Source organism: Oryza brachyantha, chromosome 7 (assembly GCF_000231095.2).
Source record: "Oryza brachyantha chromosome 7, ObraRS2, whole genome shotgun sequence".
NCBI lineage: Eukaryota > Viridiplantae > Streptophyta > Magnoliopsida > Poales > Poaceae > Oryza > Oryza brachyantha.
In genome coordinates this window covers 16,487,663-16,508,121 of record NC_023169.2, presented here as the reverse complement: position 1 = coordinate 16,508,121, position 20,459 = coordinate 16,487,663, and the positions used below count along the sequence as shown (strand labels likewise).

The 20,459-nt window shown below is 41.2% G+C and overlaps 2 protein-coding genes across 2 annotated transcripts; one reads left to right on the top strand and one right to left on the bottom strand.

Annotated features, from left to right (window-relative positions):
- The first annotated feature begins 7,516 nt into the window (after window positions 1-7,516).
- LOC102714481 (phospho-2-dehydro-3-deoxyheptonate aldolase 2, chloroplastic) lies at window positions 7,517-11,187 on the top strand. Its single transcript, XM_015839246.2, has 5 exons — window positions 7,517-8,190; window positions 8,291-8,568; window positions 9,562-9,838; window positions 9,930-10,175; window positions 10,601-11,187. Exons 1-5 carry the CDS (start codon window positions 7,660-7,662, stop codon window positions 10,877-10,879), a joined length of 1,611 nt encoding a protein of 536 aa, XP_015694732.2. The 5' UTR covers window positions 7,517-7,659; the 3' UTR covers window positions 10,880-11,187.
- Window positions 11,188-12,486: 1,299 nt separating this feature from the next.
- On the bottom strand, window positions 12,487-20,108 carry LOC102716513 (serine/threonine-protein kinase SAPK2). The gene is made up of 16 exons (XM_040526334.1): window positions 19,805-20,108; window positions 18,556-18,630; window positions 17,303-17,404; window positions 17,162-17,215; window positions 16,977-17,069; window positions 16,802-16,894; window positions 16,615-16,719; window positions 16,398-16,496; window positions 16,037-16,317; window positions 15,909-15,951; window positions 14,529-14,624; window positions 14,365-14,429; window positions 13,669-13,726; window positions 13,478-13,586; window positions 13,127-13,399; window positions 12,487-12,936 (listed from the first exon to the last, which is right to left on the bottom strand). The coding sequence occupies exons 1-16, from the start codon at window positions 19,943-19,945 to the stop codon at window positions 12,695-12,697; spliced, it is 1,929 nt and encodes a 642-aa protein (XP_040382268.1). The 5' UTR covers window positions 19,946-20,108; the 3' UTR covers window positions 12,487-12,694.
- Between the last annotated feature and the right edge of the window lie 351 nt (window positions 20,109-20,459).

Sequence of the window (20,459 nt, the reverse complement as noted above, 5' to 3'; positions counted from 1 at the left end):
CCTGATTTCAATCACTTTTTCCAATTTGATGTCTCTCTTATATGTAAATGTGCTTCTATCACTCAAATTTCCTCTTTCAAGTAGATGATTGATTACTTCTAATCATAATTCTGTTATGTAGTGTGTCTAGAAAAATGATAAAGTATGTTTTAAAATTTTAGTGCAATTATATGTTTTGATATTTATAGTGTAATTACATTTTATTGCTATGCCTTCCCGCAAGGTCCTAGATCGATACATAGGCCAATACCGCCTTGTTGAGATTAAAGAGTAGTTAGGGCCTGCTTAATATTGCTTTGACATACATGTGTGTACTGAAAGAACTGTTTGGTTATATATTAGCGGGGTCATTATTTGGCATTTTAAGGAAAAAAAGGCAAATGACATAATTTCAAACAAAAAATAATTTAAAAATAAACTATGATAACCCAAAATCAACTCTAAATTTAATATTAAAATTGAAACATTGGCTAACAGATATAAGCAGAAGAAAAAAAATAATAGCACTGGCGTTCCGTCGTAAGAAGATTACTATTCACATGGGCTTTAAAAGAGGCCTATGATGGTTAAACGCAGATCGTTTGGACTTTAAAATAGACCATATTACCAAACATAGATTGGGTTCTCAATTATGTTAACCCTAAAGTCTACGGTGTGCACATGGGTACGCACGTTACCGTTTAGACCAAACTGGAACGTACGCGCGCATGTACCGCATCCAGTTTGGACTCAGCTAGGGGTGGTAATGGGCCCAATCATTTTGCCTAAAAAATTTAAGAGCCGGATTCAAAACAGGTTAAAAATAAAATTGTATAGAGTTTTGAACAAAAATTTTTAAGAACTAAATAAGGTCGTAAAAGAACCCACGGATCTTGGCTGATTTCCACCCCTAGACTCAGCTGTAACGTACACGGACGCCGCGTGGGGCCTGTTCGCTCATATTGGGCCGTACCTACCTATTTTCGGCTTTGCAGTTGGGCCGAGTACATCAGAATCATGTGGCAGGCCGGTTTCCGAAAAGCCCAAATATTTGTGTGTATGTATCATGGGCCGGGGAAGAGGCCCGCCTGGTTCGCTCGCCTCTGAACCGGCATCAGACTATTTATTGCCTTGTCTCAGAACAAGGCTAATAAGGGCATGTTCAAAGGTAGAACCCGTTGTGGATTTTATTTTAAGCCATGTCAGTAACAAAAATCTATTATACGTAGAGTCAGGTGTAGTTTTTTTAATTAATACAACAAAATATTTTTTATTAAGCTAGTTTTCTTTTTATACATTCTCATGCAAAAAAATTTTCTTTAATAAATGTTAAGAGGCGACTCTAAGCCGTTGCTATGCATGGCAACAGTTTTTCTCTCTCCTTCCCTCTCTTTCCTCCACATCATCAAATTTGCTTATATGGCGATTGAGAGAGTCAGCTAATAGGCACATTTGTACGTGCCCTAATATAGCCAACAAGCTGTTTATAAAGTTTTTTATAGTTTTTTCTTAGTCTATCTATATCTATATAGTAGTTATATAGTAGTTAGTTCTTTATCATTAATGTAGGACCCACATGTCTCTCTTATAAAGTTTTTTTTATTCTTATGTCTTAGCTGACTATAAGTTTATAGTCCGCTTCTCCTTTCTCTTTTCCTTCCTCCCCTTCACATCAGTATTTAGCCGGCTTACATACTGCTGTTATAAATAGCTATATATTGATAGCAGTGGCGGTGGACCAGTGGACCACGGTGGGTGGCACTCTTCATACATTGCCTCAACCAAGAGTTAGTATTCTTTAAAGCATTGTTTAATGTTCTCCGTTCTAAAATAACTTTATTTTACTCATCCCACACTTATTAATATAAAAGCTAAAAGACTAAAATATACTCTACTTTATAAAATCTCAATATAATTATCCCATAATTTATATATTCCAAATATATTTCTTTTGCTTTCACATGCTCCAATACAATTAGTATTTAGAAATAAATTTATTTTATGACGTACTAGAATGACTAAAAATAACCTTATTTTGAGAAGGAGGTAGCACCAGACTATATGCTAGTAGGACTAGTAAGCAGTCTCTGCTGTGTTAATTAATTAATGATCTACAACTTATGAAATTATAGTCAATGCTGGTTAGATATACATCCTGCCAAAATTTAAATTTTAAAATTTAATCTTGAAGTTGAATTTAATATTTTCTCGCTGCAGTTTAATTTGTAGCATTCTTTTTTAAAATCACAAGAGCACATGTATAAATGTTTTGATTATAAATTAATGCTTGATCATTGATAAACCGTTACACCTTTTAATCAATCGTATATCAAACCGTGGCATTGATTATAGATGAGAAAACATACGGTAACTATACTAGCGATTGAGCTATAGTTAAACAGAAACACCTGCATTGATGGCTGGATACTAGGGACAACGAGCTAGAGTGTGACTCCATTGGATATAGTAGGTGTGCGCTATGGATCTAAGGACTCATCTTTTGTTTTTCCTAAGTCAAATTTTAAATTTTAAATATAAAGTTGATTTGGGGTTTTTATTGTAGTTTATTTTTTTAGTTTTTCTTTCAGATTACTAAGAACAAGTATATAAAAATTATTAATAAATTATTTTTTGGTTGCAAATATATCATTTGCCTTAATGACCCTGCTAGATAGTAAACAAATGGCATTTTTTTCTCATCCTCTACCACCGACTGGTAAGGAGATATTATTGGTCATCGTTTGTCTTTCTTCCAAAAAAGCCAAGAGTCATATATATAACAAAAAATAATTTATAAATATAACTTGTATATGCGTGTTTTTAGTGATCGAAAAGCAAAACGAAAAATAACCTTAAAATTAACTTTAAATTTAAGGATAAAAATTTAAATTTTAACTTATAAATATAAGTATAAACGAAAAGATATATGGAAAAAAAATCGTACTCTAAATGATCGAGTTAAGATGCGTCATGCTTCGGGAAATCAATTATCAGAGTGGGACGATACACTATATTTTTTACTCTCTCTGTATTTCTGTTATTTAAATCTTATTAAAGTTTTCTTATTATATCCGCATCTGCCATCACATTCTCAGCAATTTTTAATTTATTATAAAATATCATAGTTTTTAAATCTTAATTATTACTAAATAACCTAGAAATACTTATATTCTCTAATGAAAATACTATTAGTGTACTCGAGAGTTGATTTCTCAGTAAATTGTCGGATCCTACTACTCCATTAATTGATGGAACCAAATCAGGTTGCCGTCGCCATCTTTACCTGACCAATGACCACGCCATTGATAATTTGATATGATGACATTTCTCTAACCCCACCACAGGCACCACCACCACCCATGGCAAGCCGGCCACCCCACGGTGGGGCAGAGGTAGGTGGCGAACACTTGGATCCCCCCGGAATATGGCATATTCAAGTACGTGCATCTCTCCCCGCAGGGTCAAGTCGCCCACCACTACCAAACCCTTTTCAAAGCTACTGATCGATCAATCCGATCCACCAGCTGCGCTTCAAACATGCCGGCCCAATCCCATTGACCCAAAAGGCCTCCGTATGTAGCGACGCAGACGTGATCGACCATGCGCTTTCCGGGCAGCCTCGTCGCCGTGAACCGGCCGGAGTATTTACACCGCCGGCCCGGCGTCGTCTCGACGTGCGGTGACCGCCGTCGTTTTTACCCTTTTTCTTTTTGCGTGTCGTCCTGGAGTAGCACGCGTACGTCGGCAGTTTCGTGTGTGGTTTTAGGAGGGGATTGTTTGGCCTATTAAGAGAAAAAAAATAGATTAAATATTTGCAAAGAAAAAATATTACGTGAATAAAAATTTTATATGTTTTCTTAGCGATCTAAAAGTCAATACTATAAAATAAACTATAATAAAAAAATCCTAAAATTTAAAATTACAACCTTAATTGGCTTACGAGTATAAACAGTAGGAAAAAAATTGAAGTTGTTAATGGTGTAGTAGTCGGAGATCTATCTGCTCGTGCGCGCGGCGAGCCAAAGCCGTCGGTTTCGGCGATCGCACGCGCGCGTAAGTTCTCATTTCGGCACGAGGAATCGATGCGGTGGCGAAACGTTCGTTTTCTTGTTCTGTGTGTTGAATGTGTCCGGTCTGTGCTAGCAAGCGGGATCTTTTGTGTTGCTGCATTATTTACATGCTACGCTTATCATTTCACCTACCCTAATACTTCCAACGTTTTTTTACGCGTTTGATTTTTTAATTTACGTTTGACCCTTTAGTTTTATTTAAAAATTTTATCCAAATATATAAAATTATAAATCATACTTAAAATTACTTTAGTAATAAATCAAATCATAACAAAATAGTTAATAATTATATATTTTTAAATAAGATAAATGGTAGATTAAAAAGTCAATGTCGTCAAATCGGAGGGAGTAAATCGTAACGTTTATCAACTATTAAGAATTATAAATATAATATTTTTACCCATGTGCTTATAAAGACTTAAAAATAAAAATGCTGAAAAAAATAAAAGTGCTTATTTAGAATTAAAATTCTAGTTGCGGCTAGTAAGGTGGAGAGCAAAAGACCGATCGAGTGCAATCGCCCTTATTTTCAATTGTCGCACGTGTGATCAACTGTTATTTGGGAAGGAAGCTTAGCTACTACTACTAGTTCTTACTGTAGGAGCTAATAGCAAATGGCCATTTTTTAAGCTTATCGTATCTCAAGTGGATGATGATGATGTGGTATTAGGTGAAGAAAACGGAAAAGTATGTGTCATTTTGTTTTGTCTCTTTGCTTGGCACTTTGGCAGCGTTTAGCCTCTCCGACTCCCCCACGAAATACATGTACTAATATGAAATTTCTCCCTGCTCCGACAAAATACACACGCGTGGTAAGCAGCACGTGCAGTGCAAGTTTTAGCAGATTTCATAAGAATATAGTACCACACAATTTACTCGTTGAGATACCCTTATTTCTTTATTTGTGGTATTATTTGAGACTTTCTAGAGATGACTGCATTCATATATTTTATAGCAACATGCTCAATTGGAGAGTTGCTGGTATAAAATGGACATAAACTTGATTATGATAAGAACAAGCGATTCTATAACTTAGACATTGTATGAGCATGTTTTCCGAAACATAAATCAGTGTATTTCCATTGGAAAATATAGATGTTTTTTAAAAATAGTTTCCTTTTAAATTTATAATATTTAATATTTAATTGAATGCACTAATAACTCGCATACTTTAGCATGTTGCATGAAATCTGACTAATAAGCTTATACGAACAGTACTGCCTTGAGGAGTGTTCGCTGGAGAGGGATTGAGTGGATAAGTTTTGTACACATATTTTTCTTAAACTGTTAAAAGATATATATTTTAAAAATATATACAAAAGTTGCTTTGAAATAATATTAATTTATTTTTAAGTTAATTTTTTAAATTTAAAATAACTAATACTCTAGTTACTTATGTGCTAATAACTCATCTTATTCTATAAGTACCTTCTTCTTTCTTCTCTCAAACTAAGCCTTAGGCTACAATCCATTGCTCTCTTCACACTATCTAAGATAATTTTGGATGTAACAAAATCCTCCCCAACTACTGAATCCTCAGTAGCCTCAGCCAAATAGGAAAAAACAGAACCAACCTCTGGTCCCAATTGTGGCACATGGGAGGTATCTTCATGGTGCCACGCGCGCATGGTAGGCACACACATTAGCCTAAAAACATTGCCTTGGTCTCATAGAATTAATATATTACATCGTGTCATTATTTAATCTTCACCAAACGTGCTACACTGCGGAATATTCGTATGAAATCGGAGCAAAAACGAATTTTCATTTTTCAAGCATATATGGTGTCAAAATTTGAAAGTGAATGCAAAAACCAACCAAACCATGTGGCCGAGCAGGGAGCCACACAACGAGCCACATAATTGGCCTGGGTCCGGAATCCCCCGGGGCCATTCGTGCCACCAACTAATCCCCACCCAGAGAGAGAGAGGTGATTTTCACAAGCTGCTTTCAATGGCAGGTGGGGCCAGGCCTGGAAGCAACTGGGCCCACCAGTCAGTTATGGATAGAGGCTGGGTAGAACCGTGGCGCACTGTTTCTCCGTACGATATTTGTAGCTGTTCCTGCTCGGCTAAGCCGAGCCGAGCCGAGCCGAATCTGTAATGACAGCATGATAGTCGCCGCTCGATTAAAGTGTTTCTCGGTGTAACTTAGATCTCTTCACATGCTCGGTTAAATCCACGAACTATAAAAAAATATTTAAAAATATATTCAAAAACATATTTCTGGAAAATTTATTCACATTTCATTATGGGTGATCATCAAACGTCATATTTTTAAATTAAAAATAATTTACAAATAAAATATATGTATATGTTCTTTACGGACTGTAGCGATGAATCCTATCACGCATCTAAGGTAGTGTTTAGTTATCAAAATTTTTTAGCTAAAACCGGATATCTGAAGGGGTTTTCGGACACAAATGAAAAAATAAATTTTAAATTCTGCCTGGAAACCGTGAGGCGAATCTTTTGAGTCTAATTAATCCATCATTAGCACATATTGGTTACTGTAGCACTTATGGCTAATCATGTCCTAATTAGGCTCAAAAGATTCATCTCACAATTTTCCCAGCACTGTGTAATTAGTTTTAATGTTCATGTATATTTAATGCTTTATTTAGATGTCCAAAGATTCGATGTGATGTTTTTGGTAAAAAATTTTGAAAACTAAACAGGGCCTAATTGTTCTGTGCAAAGTCAACCAAGTCATGAAATTTCTAAGTCAAAATATTAATCATCTGGTATTTAGTTATAGCTAAAAATTAGCACCGCGAAAATTTATTTGGCTTGGTTAAGTGCTTAAATTAAGTTTTAGTAGCATATCGAACAAACACATAATCAAAATTTAGTTTTGGCAATAATCAGAGGGTGTTTAGTTGGTGAAACGAAAATTTTTGCATGTCACATCAGACGTTTGACCGGATGTCGGAAGAGGTTTTCGGACAAGAATGAAAAAACGAATTTCACTGCTGGTATGAAAACCGCGAGACGAATCTTTTGAGCCTAATTAATCTATCATTAGCGCATGTGAGTTACTGTAGCACTTGTGACCACTAATCATGTACTAATTAGGCTTAAAAGATTCATCTCATGATTTCTCACAAAACTGTGCAATTAGTTTTTCAATTTATCTATGTTTAATACTCTACTTAGGTCTCCAAAAATTTAACGTGATGTTTCTCGGCGAAAATTTTTGGAAGCTAAACGGGGCCTCAATTCTTGCCATTGCCAAAAAAAAAATCAGCAAGGCAGCTCAAGCTTTAGCCGAGCCGAGCCGAGGCAGGTCAAGACCTACCCCACCGGCCATGGCCCACGTTGTCATACACGCCACCACCTAACCCCAGCCCAAAAGTATCTTTTCCGTGTCATGTCGCCACTACAACCGGAGCAGTGAAATCACGAAACTACCCTTCACTCTTCTTCTCCTCTCGCCCCTCGTCGCCGCCACCCACCATCCGTCCGCCACCAACCCTTCGCCGTCGGCCGCCTATAAGTAGCTCTCGCCCCACCTCCTCCGCCTCCCCAGAGGAGCCACCTGCCGCCGCACGACGACTCCTCACATCCTCGCTACGCCACATCCTCCTCCTCCTCCTTCTTCTTGTGTTGGAATGGCGCTCGCCACCAACTCCGCTGCGGCTGCGGCGGCGGCCGCTGTATCCGGGGGTGCGGGAGCGGGGCGCGCCGCCACGTTCCTGCCGCTGAAGAGGCGAAGCATCTCGGCCGCCCACGCGGCTGACCCGGCGAAGAGCAACGGGCCCGTGCCGGTGCCGGCGGCCGCGAAGACCTCGTCGCCGACGGTTGCGGCGCCGGAGATGAAGCCGGCCGCGCCGGGGAAGTGGGCGGTGGACAGCTGGAAGTCGAAGAAGGCGCTGCAGCTCCCCGAGTACCCTAGCCAGGAGGAGCTGGACGCCGTGCTCAAGACGATCGAGACGTTCCCGCCCGTGGTGTTCGCCGGGGAGGCGCGCCACCTCGAGGACCGCCTCGCGGACGCCGCCATGGGCCGCGCCTTCGTCCTCCAGGGCGGCGACTGCGCCGAGAGCTTCAAGGAGTTCAACGCCAACAACATCCGTGACACCTTCCGCATCCTGCTCCAGATGGGCGCCGTCCTCATGTTCGGCGGCCAGATGCCCGTCGTCAAGGTACTAACCCCCAACCCGCCAAATCGAAACCAAACACGCTCATCCGACATGCGATTCGTGAGATCTGATCCGATCTGCTCCACTTTTGTGCGCGAGGTAGGTGGGGAGGATGGCCGGCCAGTTCGCCAAGCCGAGGTCCGACTCGTTCGAGGAGAGGGACGGGGTTAAGCTGCCGAGTTACAGGGGAGACAACGTCAACGGCGACGCCTTCGACGAGAAGAGCCGTGTGCCGGACCCGCAGAGGATGATCCGGGCGTACGCGCAGTCGGTGGCCACTCTCAACTTGCTCCGCGCGTTTGCCACCGGAGGTTACGCCGCCATGCAGCGGGTCACGCAGTGGAACCTCGATTTCATGGGTCACAGCGAACAAGGAGACAGGTGAGAAATCATTTTTCCTCCTTTTCATGCGATTTTTAGCACTTTTCATTGTGGAAGGTAGTGAAGTCACTATCGTTTTAAAAGATATCAGTGTTGAATTTCTTCCACATACCCTCGTTATCATGATAAGGCTAGAGCTGGTTATAGGTTGCTGGTGATAACATGGTTTCACCTCTTTTGGAATCTGTGTGACCGTGTGAGTAATGGGCGGTGAACAGTTCTTGAAAGTATGAACCTGGTGATCTGCTCTTAAAAATGTTCTGATATTCTAATTTGCAGCTTGAATATGTAAATAATAAAAACATTTTAGGTGGTCATGGCTCGTCAATGTTAAATAAATCACATGGTAGTTCTGATTCCATCTATCAGTAGTTGGCGAGCTGTCCTATTAGAAGCTTTCACTTTCTGACCCTTCCTTTCGAGGAAACTGCTAATGGGACATCATTGTCCTTCTTTGCATCCAACTTTCCGAAAAATTTGTCAGGAAGTTGCTCATTTTAGTTATTTGTATCATTTGGCGCACCATGAAATGGTTTTCGGTGGAAAAAACATAGGCGTACCTCTTTCAGAATACACAATTAATTATGCTAGTCGTCCGTGAAATTGATCGCTTGTCAGGCTCCAACTTTAGCATTTGTAACCTTCATTGGATTTAAAATTTTCGTTTAATTAATGTTAATGTATTTATATTTCCTTCAGACACATCCAATTAAGATTATAAATAATTATTGTTGAGAATATCGTTTTGGAATTTTTTTGGGTAAAAGATGTTGCCCCGACAAACTTCATACGAAGTCACCATCATAACAAGGCACTAAAATGGCATTTTATTGGTGGTATTTGCAACTCATTGGTATACTGCATGCTGTTGGCATATTATCAATTTGTCGTTATATATGTAACGGTGTACGTTACAGAATAAAGCATAATGGTCACACCTGAATCAAGAGGTTATCTGTTATCCCCTGATCGTTTCTATGTTATGATGTATAGGTACCGTGAATTGGCACACCGGGTGGATGAGGCACTTGGCTTCATGACTGCTGCAGGGCTGACAGTTGACCATCCGATAATGACAACAACTGACTTCTGGACCTCCCACGAGTGCCTTCTCTTACCATATGAGCAGGCTCTTACACGTGAGGATTCCACCAGTGGCCTTTTCTATGACTGCTCAGCCCACATGCTATGGGTTGGTGAGCGCACTCGCCAACTCGATGGAGCTCATGTTGAATTTCTCCGTGGTGTCGCCAACCCTCTTGGCATAAAGGTCAGCATTGAATTTATTTCCTTAAGGCTAGTGAAATCCTAATGATGTTTAATGCAACAGCTCAAACTGATGTTGACCTTGTGTAATGTAGGTGAGTGACAAAATGAACCCCAGTGACTTGGTGAAGCTGATTGAGATTTTGAACCCTTCAAACAAGCCTGGAAGGATAACCATAATTACAAGAATGGGGGCAGAGAACATGAGGGTGAAGTTGCCTCATCTTATCCGTGCTGTTCGCAGTTCTGGACAGATTGTCACATGGATTACTGATCCCATGCATGGAAACACCATCAAGGCTCCATGTGGTCTGAAGACTCGTCCGTTCGATTCCATTCTGGTGAGTATTTTTCTGCTATATATTTCCTTATTTGCTACTATTCCTAGTATGATGCAGAATCAGTCTCTATAAACAATCTAGTCAATCACACAGAAGGAACTTTTTCTATTCCCAACTTTGACTGCACTGTTATTTACTTATTTAACAGTACTAAAAATTGTTGTGATCTCTTGTATCTCAAGTTCCCATCAGAGAAGCAGTGTATAAGCCATTAGTGATTAGCATTCCAAGTTCCCATGTAGTGCACTAGTATTTATCTCAGTGACAATGTGACATTTTTGGGCATATATGGCAAAGTACAGACGTTTCTCTGGTATGAGAGGAAAAGCGTACCTCTGCTGGAATGGAACTTTAACCTTTACTAGCAAGTTTACACATTTTAGAGTATTGGACTTATAAACATGAACATTTACTGTGTTTCACAGGCTGAGGTACGTGCGTTCTTCGATGTTCATGATCAAGAAGGCAGCCACCCAGGAGGCATCCACCTGGAAATGACTGGGCAGAATGTAACCGAATGCATTGGTGGATCACGGACCGTCACCTTCGATGACCTTAGTGACCGCTACCACACCCACTGCGACCCAAGGCTGAACGCGTCGCAGTCCCTGGAGCTCGCCTTCATCATCGCCGAGAGACTGAGGAGGAGGAGGATGCGGTCGGGGCTCAACAACAGCCTACCGTTGCCCCCGTTGGCTTTCTAAACTCTTCTGGGACGGGGGAATGGAAAAGAAACTGGGAGGAGGATGGGGGTAGAATAGTTTCAACTCGTCGGCGGTGATATTTGCTTGTGTTCTATCAAATGTTTGTAAGGTGGTTGTTGAAGTGTTTCTCGGCACTATAGGCGGTTGTCGAGGGCAAGGATGATAGCATATATACTCGCCGTGTGGTACTAAGTTTTTTGTTCTGCTGTTCTGAATGTTTTGAGGGGGCCTCAGCTGTTGTGCGCTTTGGCCTTCTGGAGACGGGGGAAAATAAAGCTAGATGAGTTTGCTTGGTTATTGTTGTTCTACAACCTATAAGACTCCCTGATGATGATGTTAATTTTTTGGTATATCTTTCAATCATTGGTCTTATTAAAAAAATATATAATTATTATTTATTTTGTTATAATTAGATTTTTTGTTAAACATATTTTGATTATGACTCATATTTTTACAAGTCTGCATAAAATTTTTGAGTATGATAGTTAAAATGGTGTGTCAATAAGCCAACCGTTGTAAATTGATGCATCCAACAGCTCCCGACCTGCTGACTCCGTTTTCCCTTGTTGGACGGATAGATCGCCTCCACGCTACGACCATTTTGCCCTTGTGGGCCGTTCGAATTGTGCTGCTAGACTTGAACACATGACCCGGTTGTCAAGTCACATTCTTTTTGCAGAAATTTAGTGCAACGACTGAATGAATGTGTCAATGTTGTTAGAAGTATCAAGAAGCAGGCATGGGACCATATGGGCTATGGCCATATCATATACGAGATCAAGGCGAGGACAATTGCCCACGAAGAGATTACAATGGCGATGCCTGCCCCGTCGTCTCCCACTAAAAGTTCTAGCGAGGAGTCGAATCTAAGACCTCGTGCTACTAAGACCTTTATAACCACTAGGCTACAGGCCCATTAGCTTCACCCAAGGCCCATTAGACCCAATTATGTGGCTCCTGTTTTTTTTAGACGTTGGTTAGTTCAATTTTGACCAAATATGTTGATATCACTTGTTTAAACCAAATATAAACTATTTCATAATATTAGAAAATACCAGACTATTTTACAAAATAACCGCAGAAAGTAATAGATGACAGATTCACTACCACTACCACTAAATTACTAACCACTAGATTACTGGTTAGAAAGGATCCACTGAGAACTTCCGTTTTGGAACCAAATTGACAGTACAAAAATTATTCAGGAGAGAGGACCCAACTCGTTAGTTCCTGGCCGGGATCCAAAATTTTCATGTTGAACTCAGCTTCGCGACTTTACGAAAAGATCTTGATATTTTTGCATATGTTTGAGATTAAATTTAAGGGAGTAAGATATACCCCCCCCCCCCCACCCCCAATACATGCTTCTATAATGTAGAGGGTCAAAGCTAACTGACCCATCGACCAAATCCATCATCGAAATCATTAGGTTCCTGATGTTGGTAGAGATTTTGAGGTCTTTTGCTGTGTGCAGGATCTATCTACAATTATATGGCAATGCAAAAATTTAGTCAAAGTCTAGAAATAAATCGAACAGGGCAAACGCACCAGAGCAAACACCTCTAGGCTCTAGCACATTTGACCAAACAGATTAACAAAGCTAAAGCTACTTTCAAAGCATAATCCAACATACTAACATAGTAATCCTCCGGTACTCAAAAAAGAATTCAAAACAAGGCAGCATGTTCATGCAAAATTGCACCAATTACTCGAGAAATCTGAAAGTAGCAAGGGTGGGTTGATCCAACATAGTGCAACAGGTTCTTGGGCTATAACTCAGGAACGAACGATTTTAAACCATCTCAAGCTCTAAATTTAGGTGGTGGTGGCAGCAGCCTTGGCAGCAGAAGAAAGCTTGGACCTCCTCTTTGCCAAGCTCTCGCTCCGGCGTTCCCTCTGCTCCTTGAGCCTCTGGGCAAGAAGCTTCTGGTACTCTGCGGCCTCAGACTTCTTCTTGGCGATCCTCTTCTTCTTGTCAGCAATTCTGGCACGCTTCCTCTGGAGGGTCAGAGGGGTCACAAGACGCTGGATCTTGGGAGCCTTGCTAACCTTCTTGCCTGCAAGAAGTAATCACACCATAAAGATAGGTCAGAATGTTTTTTGGAAGATTTGTTTTGACAGGATGAACTGTTATGCTGATAAATAAACAAACAGACCATATCGCACAATGAATGATCCTTTATCAATAAGAAAATGAAAACATAACTGATCTAAAGTTAGCTTGCAAAATAATGAAGGAAAACTCACCATTCTTGGTAGTGAATGTCCTGCGGTAGGTGTTGACATACTTGCGGACATCATCATCCTTGGAAAGGTTGAAGAGCTTCCTGATCTTTGAGGCCCTCTTGGGTCCCCTCATCCTGGGCTTCTCAGTATCAGTCAGACCAGGCAAATCATTCTCACCCTTCTTGACAATCACCAAGTTAATAACAGATAGGTCCTGGCTGACGATGCATCCACGGACAGACTTCCTCCGGCGCTCACCATCACGCCTGCCGTACCCACGGAAGCAAGGTGTGCCTGCCATGAAATAAAGTAATATGCTCAGAGCAAGAACATGAATATCACAAGTCAATTAGGAGACAAAGTGACTTTTACCCCTGTGAAGAAGAAGGCGGACACGTCCAGCAGTGAGCACTCCTTGCTTCATTGGGAAACCCTGCTTATCACAACCTCCCATGATCTTGAAGATATAGCCCTTGAATTCCTGCAAGAGAGAGATGTTAACACATCACAGGCTAAGGATCAATGTAGGAATTTGGAGAAACATTGAGGCTTCAGGATATTACCTCGCCCAGAGCATCACCACTGACCTCCTGAGAGATCCTTTTGTCAAAAAAAGCGCGCCTGCAGTTCATACAAAGGCATTAGCTAAACAAATCTAGCTGGCACAAACTCAACTAATGGTTTCAGTGAGCAAACAAGGTAGACATGGAAAAGTACAGGCGGCCACATGGCCACATTGCTATAGGTCATGAATAAGCTGCAGTTTTAGTACTGGAAGAACTTCTCTCAATGAAGATTACACAGGAGGCATAAATCAGTTTATCGACGGCCCAGCACACACAGTAGTACTTTGCACCCAAGACAATCCCAATATGAAATCCATGAACTTATTTTTTGTTTATACTCCTTTATATGCTTGCGTGTAATGATGAAACTCTACATCAGTCACCACTAATTCATCAATAATAATACCAAAACTGGGGGGAGCTCAGTCTACAATAGGCACAAATGACATCCAAATCCCCCAGAAAACATAACCACTGATACCATTGATACCCGCGAGGGGCAATAGCTTACACAGCTCAAGCACACTAACACGAATCCAATCACAAAATTATATAAAAAAATTGCGATCTGTTATGACAACCACGGGGCACATCACAGGTTCTAGCGATGGTTCAGCTTGCCACTACCAGATTCTGGTCTGATCTGAAGAAGAGAACGAAAAAAAAAATTGGGGGGGAGGCGAGAATACTCACAGCTTCTGGTCGTCATCGATCTCGACCTTCTTCTGGCACCCGGTGGTCGGGTTCGCGATGTTGAACTGACAACAGCGGAGAAACCACACGAATCAGGCACCAAAAAACAAAAGGAAACACGCACCAACCTAGGCGACCGAGGACGAGGACGACGAGAACCTTACCTTCATGGCTGCGATGCGGCGCGAGCTCGCGGGCGGCGAGCGGCTAGTGCGCTGGGGAGCGGAGCGGCGGCGGCGGCGGCGGCGGCGGCGCGAGGGCTAGGGTTTTTGAGCGAGAGCGCGCCGTGGGGATATGGGCGGAGATTATATAGGGTAGAGGGAGAGAGGGGTTGTGATCTGGCAGCGGGGGTGAAGGCTTGATCTGGACCGTCCGTTGGCTTCCCTCACCGTTGGATTACGACTGCCGGGCCGGGCGGAGATAATGGGCCGCCTTTGCTCACTCAAGTGGGCCGAACATCTTTGCTCTCTGGCTCGTTTTGGGCCTGCTTTGGAGGCATCGGTCGGATGGGCCGTAATGCTCGCCCATCCATGTGTTAAGGCCCAATCCTATGTAAACGAGGTCTGGATGATCTGGAGATTGTGGGCTCGTAATAAAGTTTTTAGGTCGCGTTCGTTTTGGATTAAGTTATCCGGTGAAAAAACGTAAATTAATGTATAATTAATTAAATCATAAAAAATTTAAAAAAGATTAATATGATATTTTAAAGCAAATTTTTTATTAAAAAATTCAAAAAACATAATGTTTAGCGGTTCGGGAAGAGTACGCATGAAAAATGAGTGAATTTGGATAGGCAGAAGGGACAACCGAACGTGGCCTTAGAAGGATAATTTTATGCGCTAGAAAATGGATAAGGGTTCCTTTGAAACACACTGCTTGTCAAAACATTTTATTAGGAAAACGTGTAAATACATAAAAAAATTTAAAACCGTCGTTCAATTGGTACACGTAAAAAACACACGAATTCAAGACACGGGAAGAAAAAAACATGATATCAAGACACGGGAAGAAGAAAACATGAAATGAGACCTAATGCTTTTTTTTTCCTTCAAAAGAATTGATAGGGATCGATATTTCATTTTAAAGGGCTCCATAGAATAACTTATAGTTGATTATAATTCCTCTGGACAATACCCAAAGGGGCCAAATAGACACCAACATTCTATTTTAGTATGTTACCTATTTTCTTCTGCAGAGAAGATTTTGTTTTGTTCACCATGAAGATCAACGGTTTATGCCACCGATATTTTCATACTCACTAGAATTTGCATCTCTCTTTGTTTTGTACCTTGTATAAGCTTTCGGTTGAAAGAATTTAATACAGTACAAGAAATGAATATAACATTGCTATTAAACAACAAGCTCTTGCAATGCATATGGAAATCAGTGGATTTAGCCTGAAAGCCACTGATGGAACTGATGAGAAATTGAGAATGCATATGTGAGCCTGATGGAACTGCCCAGAGCTCAAAAGGAAGCAGGACACAAAACAATTCAAAAGAACACCAACATATAGAGTTCAGATTATCCACAGCGCCACTAACCTCGGTTACAAACACTGTGATACAACAAACGGCAAGTAGCTCTCTGAAAATGAAACGGCCACAAAAGCAAAAGGAGCAGCACACTGCAAGAAGAAAGTCAAGCTCGTTGGTGGCAGTGGCATCGTCACAACGCACACACGAAGTCGCCGCTGTCCTCGACGTCGATGTCGTCGGTGTCGATGTCGTCGAGCTCCATGCTCCCCAGGCCGGGGACCTGCCCGGAGAACTTGGAGCCGTCGCCGTCGCCGGGCTTCCGCGCCTCCTGTATGATGGCCATGATCTCCTCCAGGCTCTGTGATGGGGTGTTGATGTCGTTCATCTGCAGGCTCATCTGGTACTCGTCAGTCATCTCGATGGGCAGGTTCTTGAGGAACCATGGGTGGTTCTTGATCTCAGGGATGGTGATTCGCTGCGCAAAATGACTGGTGAGGACACGGCAAAATGTAATGTTTTCTTCATAGGAACGATTGGTTTGATAAGAGGAATTACCTGCTCGGGGTTTGCCACGAAAATCCGGGACAGCAGATGTCTGCATTCCATCGACACTCGAACATAATCGGGAACCATGTATTGTACGCTTAGTATCCGCTGCAAGGATCTTATAACTTTTATTCCCACACATCAAGATGCACATGCAGCATGAGCTGAGGTCAACGAGATGAGATTATGGATCTCATAGGCAAAAAAAAGTTGTTGGGTAACTCACAGTAATTGTTTTGCGGAAGTTCCTTGGTTCGTCAGGGTCCTCGAAAGGGTATGCACCAACAAGCATCACGTATAGAGTTACTCCACATGACCAAACATCGGCAACCTGAATTGGATATGGTGAGATTTGGAACTCCGGTTGTAGGAATTAGCCAGCTCAAATCAAGAAATAGCAAATCAGAAACTACCTTTCCATCATATTCTTTCCGAGCAAGGACCTCGGGAGCAATATAAGCTGGAGTACCGACAGTAGATTTTGGTTGAGAGTGCAATACAGAGGACTGCAAAGAAAATTCAAGAGTAAGTATAACAGTTTAGTTGCCAAGCCAGTGGTTGTTAAAGGCCATAATCTGCTCAGGTTACCTTGGAGTAACCAAAATCACATATCTTGAGCCGAGGCGCTATGCTCCCATCCAAGAGAGTATTTTCTAGTTTCAAATCTCTATGACATATTTGCTGAAATAAGAATACGAGATATCATTATATAAGATGTACAGCTTTTAAGTTGCTAACAAGTAACAGCAGTTTGATTTCAGATTATTGTGTACCATGGAATGGCAATAGCTAACTCCTGAAATCAATTGTTGGAAGAAGAATCTTGCCTGTAAATAGGAATGAATAAATCATCAATAAAATTGTATCGTTTTATACTCTTTTAAGTATCAAGGCTTGTAGTAAATATTATCTACCTCATCCTCACTAAATCTCCCAGCACTGCAAATCCTTGCGAATAGCTCACCGCCAGCAGCATATTCCATAACTATGGCCAAATGCGTTGGAGTTAGCACAACCTGAAAAACTAAGGGTTGTCTTGAGCATATAATCAATATGACAGCCATTTCTAATGCAGAAAGGTACAAATAAGATTATCGGTACCTATACTTATCCACCTAACTCCTTAAAGCTAATCTGCTACTAATATCTGTTTGACATTCTGAAAAGCATGGGCAGCAAACCTAAGGTTTGCTCATAATGATAGGCCGTACGGGAATATGAACTACAAGCAAATAATTGAGCAATGCAACTTTCAGATAATTTAGCTTGTGTAACATGGAAACAAGGCTTACCACATTCAACATTTGAACAAGAGGCTATAATATTCTGCTATGTCACTTTCATTTCCAGTGGCCACTTAATGAATGATTAGGAGCAATTATGAGATCTTCACAAAAGTCATGGCCTAATGGTGTCCTCAAGTCTCAGCCACAAACGTACTTACCCAGGCTTGAGGGCATGGCACTAGGACAAGCTATATTAGCGGATGAATGTTGATAAGCATGCAGGTATCCAACAGAATTAATCCTAAACGGTTGAAAGAAGTAGCCTTCTAGTTCTGTGTAAAGAAAGAAGAGGAGAAAAAGAAGAAGCGCCCACGATAAGCCAAGAGATAGAATCTACAGAAACAATATACCAAACAAGTTCAGAGCCACACATAGCATATTCTCCTAAAGTTCTGAGGGCAATTATACTAGAAGTTTAGACCATAAAGGTATGAGTCACAATCACTACAGGAAGTGTCCTTTGAGCTCTGCAAGAGTGCAACTAGGATTGTTTTGTTCTTTTACATATTCCATTTGTCCTACTAGAATTGATGGATGGATTACAGATATCAGTTTCCTACTGGCAAAAATAGTTCACAGTAGAGTATTAAAGCAGACCGTTTTCATCTTAGTAATATTTCAAGTATAGATAGTTGTTATATGCAACTTTACTCTAAATTTTTGGAAGATTAAAAAAGGTACTACAAAACATATTGCACCATTTTTTCCAATAAAATGATTGTTTACTAACAGGTTTACAACCTAAGGACAAATCATTACATAGGCATCTTTTGGATAAGTTTAATGTGTATGGAATAACAAAAAGCTTAGCAAATTTAGAGTATGCCAAAGAAAAATATGGCAAAACGAATTTAAAAGTTTGTATTGCTCGTGCAACTTACCTCCTTGAATCTAACAATGTTCGGATGCCTCAGCGACCTGTGGTTCATAATCTCCCTTTGGACATTCTCATCAATCTATGAAATAAAAACAGAAAGAAAACATGAGTTGGTACAAACCAAAGACAATCCAACACCGCATGAGAAAACTGAAAACTTTGTTGGACCCCAAAGGTTGAGAACATCTAGTTTGAAAGTGTTGTGAAATGTCAACAATGAAGATATTATGGAGGCAAGAAGTGGGAAACATAACATTTATGTGCAAAATATCAAACTAAGATGTAGTACAAAAATGAGGCGTTCTGCAACACAAGAATACAAAGATAACATAACCCCTATTCATGGATCCAAGTCCTAATTGTCATAGATGAACAAACTTAGCAAAGAGCCTGTGTAACATTTTGGTGGACTGATAAACGAGATAGATGTGTTCATACTCCATAAGAAGTAGAACTGAACTTAAACTACCTCATTTAACTACTACTGTACAACCTAAATGAATCAACAAGAAATGAAGCTTACATTATCCAATGAAATTTAACAGATCCCAAGGTGACCTTGTAAAATTGAGCAGAGCATTCACGTGGCCACACTCATAGCTGCAAAAACGTTTTGGAATTGGCCTATATAAACTGAGTGTGCATATAAAGACAGGAGCTTTAGCCGATCGAAGCACTTGTAAACATCTAACAGAGCTAGAGCACCCAGGTGCAAAAGCCAGCTCCTTATTCGGAAACATCAATAAGAAGAGAACAGCTGCATTGAACAGTCTACCATGATATATGCCCAAGAAACCAAATTCTATTAAGTTGTGAATTGAGGCTGTTAAAACTTATTTAAAAGTCCAACTTTTTAGGGGGTATTTGCGGATCAAAGGAACGGCAGCACAGTGGAGCACCCAATCACTTGATCAAACTATGTGGGGGCAGAACCAGCCAACCAGATAGATGGCAAATGGCAATTAGTTAAATCAGTAAAATCAACAGTAACCATTTAAAGGAAATTCTTTGCTTGAAAAACAATTTTAAGGAAACATCATCAAAAAAAATTTGAAGGATAAACCCTTTCTGTGCACAAGAGTCCTAACTAAAACCTAAAAGTTCCACGAATTAAGAATCTAATCAGAACCCGGCTGCAGGGATCGGGTTTATGCATTAACCAATCAACCAACCTAACCAAACAGCAGGGCAAAGCAAGAGAGAGAGAGAGAGAGAGAGAGAGAGAGGATAAACCAAGGCAAATTCCACCTCACCTTCTGCCCCCTCTCGATGAACTTGACGGCGAAGAGCTCCTTGGTCCTCACATCCCGGACCAGCTTGGCCACGCCGAAGTTGCCCGAACCTATGTCCTTGATCACCTCGTACCTCTCCATCTCCACCTCCCCCAACACCATACGCCGCGCAAGCCGCAAGCACACTTCTTGACCGCCCAGCTGCCCCCTGAAACCCAAACACGAGGACCGGAGCAGCAGCAGCGGCGAGTCCTGAAGTCAAGAATTCAAGAGACCAGCGAGTGGGCGGAAAGGTAACACCACGAAGAAGCAAGGAAGGAAGGAAGGCGAGGTGAGTGGGGGTGGAAGGTGTGGAGGGTGTGGGGCTTTGCTTTTGATGGGGGAGGAGGCGGAGGAGGAAGAGGGTCGAGGAGAAGTCGAAGTGGGAGGAGAGAGAGACGTGAGGAATGTAGCCATACGCCATAGTTGATACCAACCGCGGGGCTCTCGCTCGGAAGTGGGCGCCTCGCTGGTAATAATCGGCGAAAATCGTAACTTTTTTTCTCCGGTCATAAGGACGCACTAAGTGATATTTTTATGTATATTTATTATTATATCAGGTAAATAATTTGGTGATGTGACAGTTATTTATCGAAGAGAAAGAGGCAAAAGGAACAAACTAGTTCTAAATTAAGAG

Excerpts from the sequence above, each read along its gene's own strand:
- LOC102716513 (XM_040526334.1), bottom strand. The coding sequence starts at position 19,945 with ATGGTGTTGGGGGAGGTGGAGATGGAGAGGTACGAGGTGATCAAGGAC. Across the intron at positions 17,216-17,302 it reads GGAGATTTAGTGAGGATGAG|GCAAGATTCTTCTTCCAACA; the intron begins GTAGATAATATT and ends TCCTATTTACAG. Across the intron at positions 16,318-16,397 it reads TCGTGGCAAACCCCGAGCAG|CGAATCACCATCCCTGAGAT; the intron begins GTAATTCCTCTT and ends CATTTTGCGCAG.
- LOC102714481 (XM_015839246.2), top strand. The coding sequence starts at position 7,660 with ATGGCGCTCGCCACCAACTCCGCTGCGGCTGCGGCGGCGGCCGCTGTA. Across the intron at positions 8,191-8,290 it reads GCCAGATGCCCGTCGTCAAG|GTGGGGAGGATGGCCGGCCA; the intron begins GTACTAACCCCC and ends TGCGCGAGGTAG. Across the intron at positions 8,569-9,561 it reads CACAGCGAACAAGGAGACAG|GTACCGTGAATTGGCACACC; the intron begins GTGAGAAATCAT and ends TATGATGTATAG.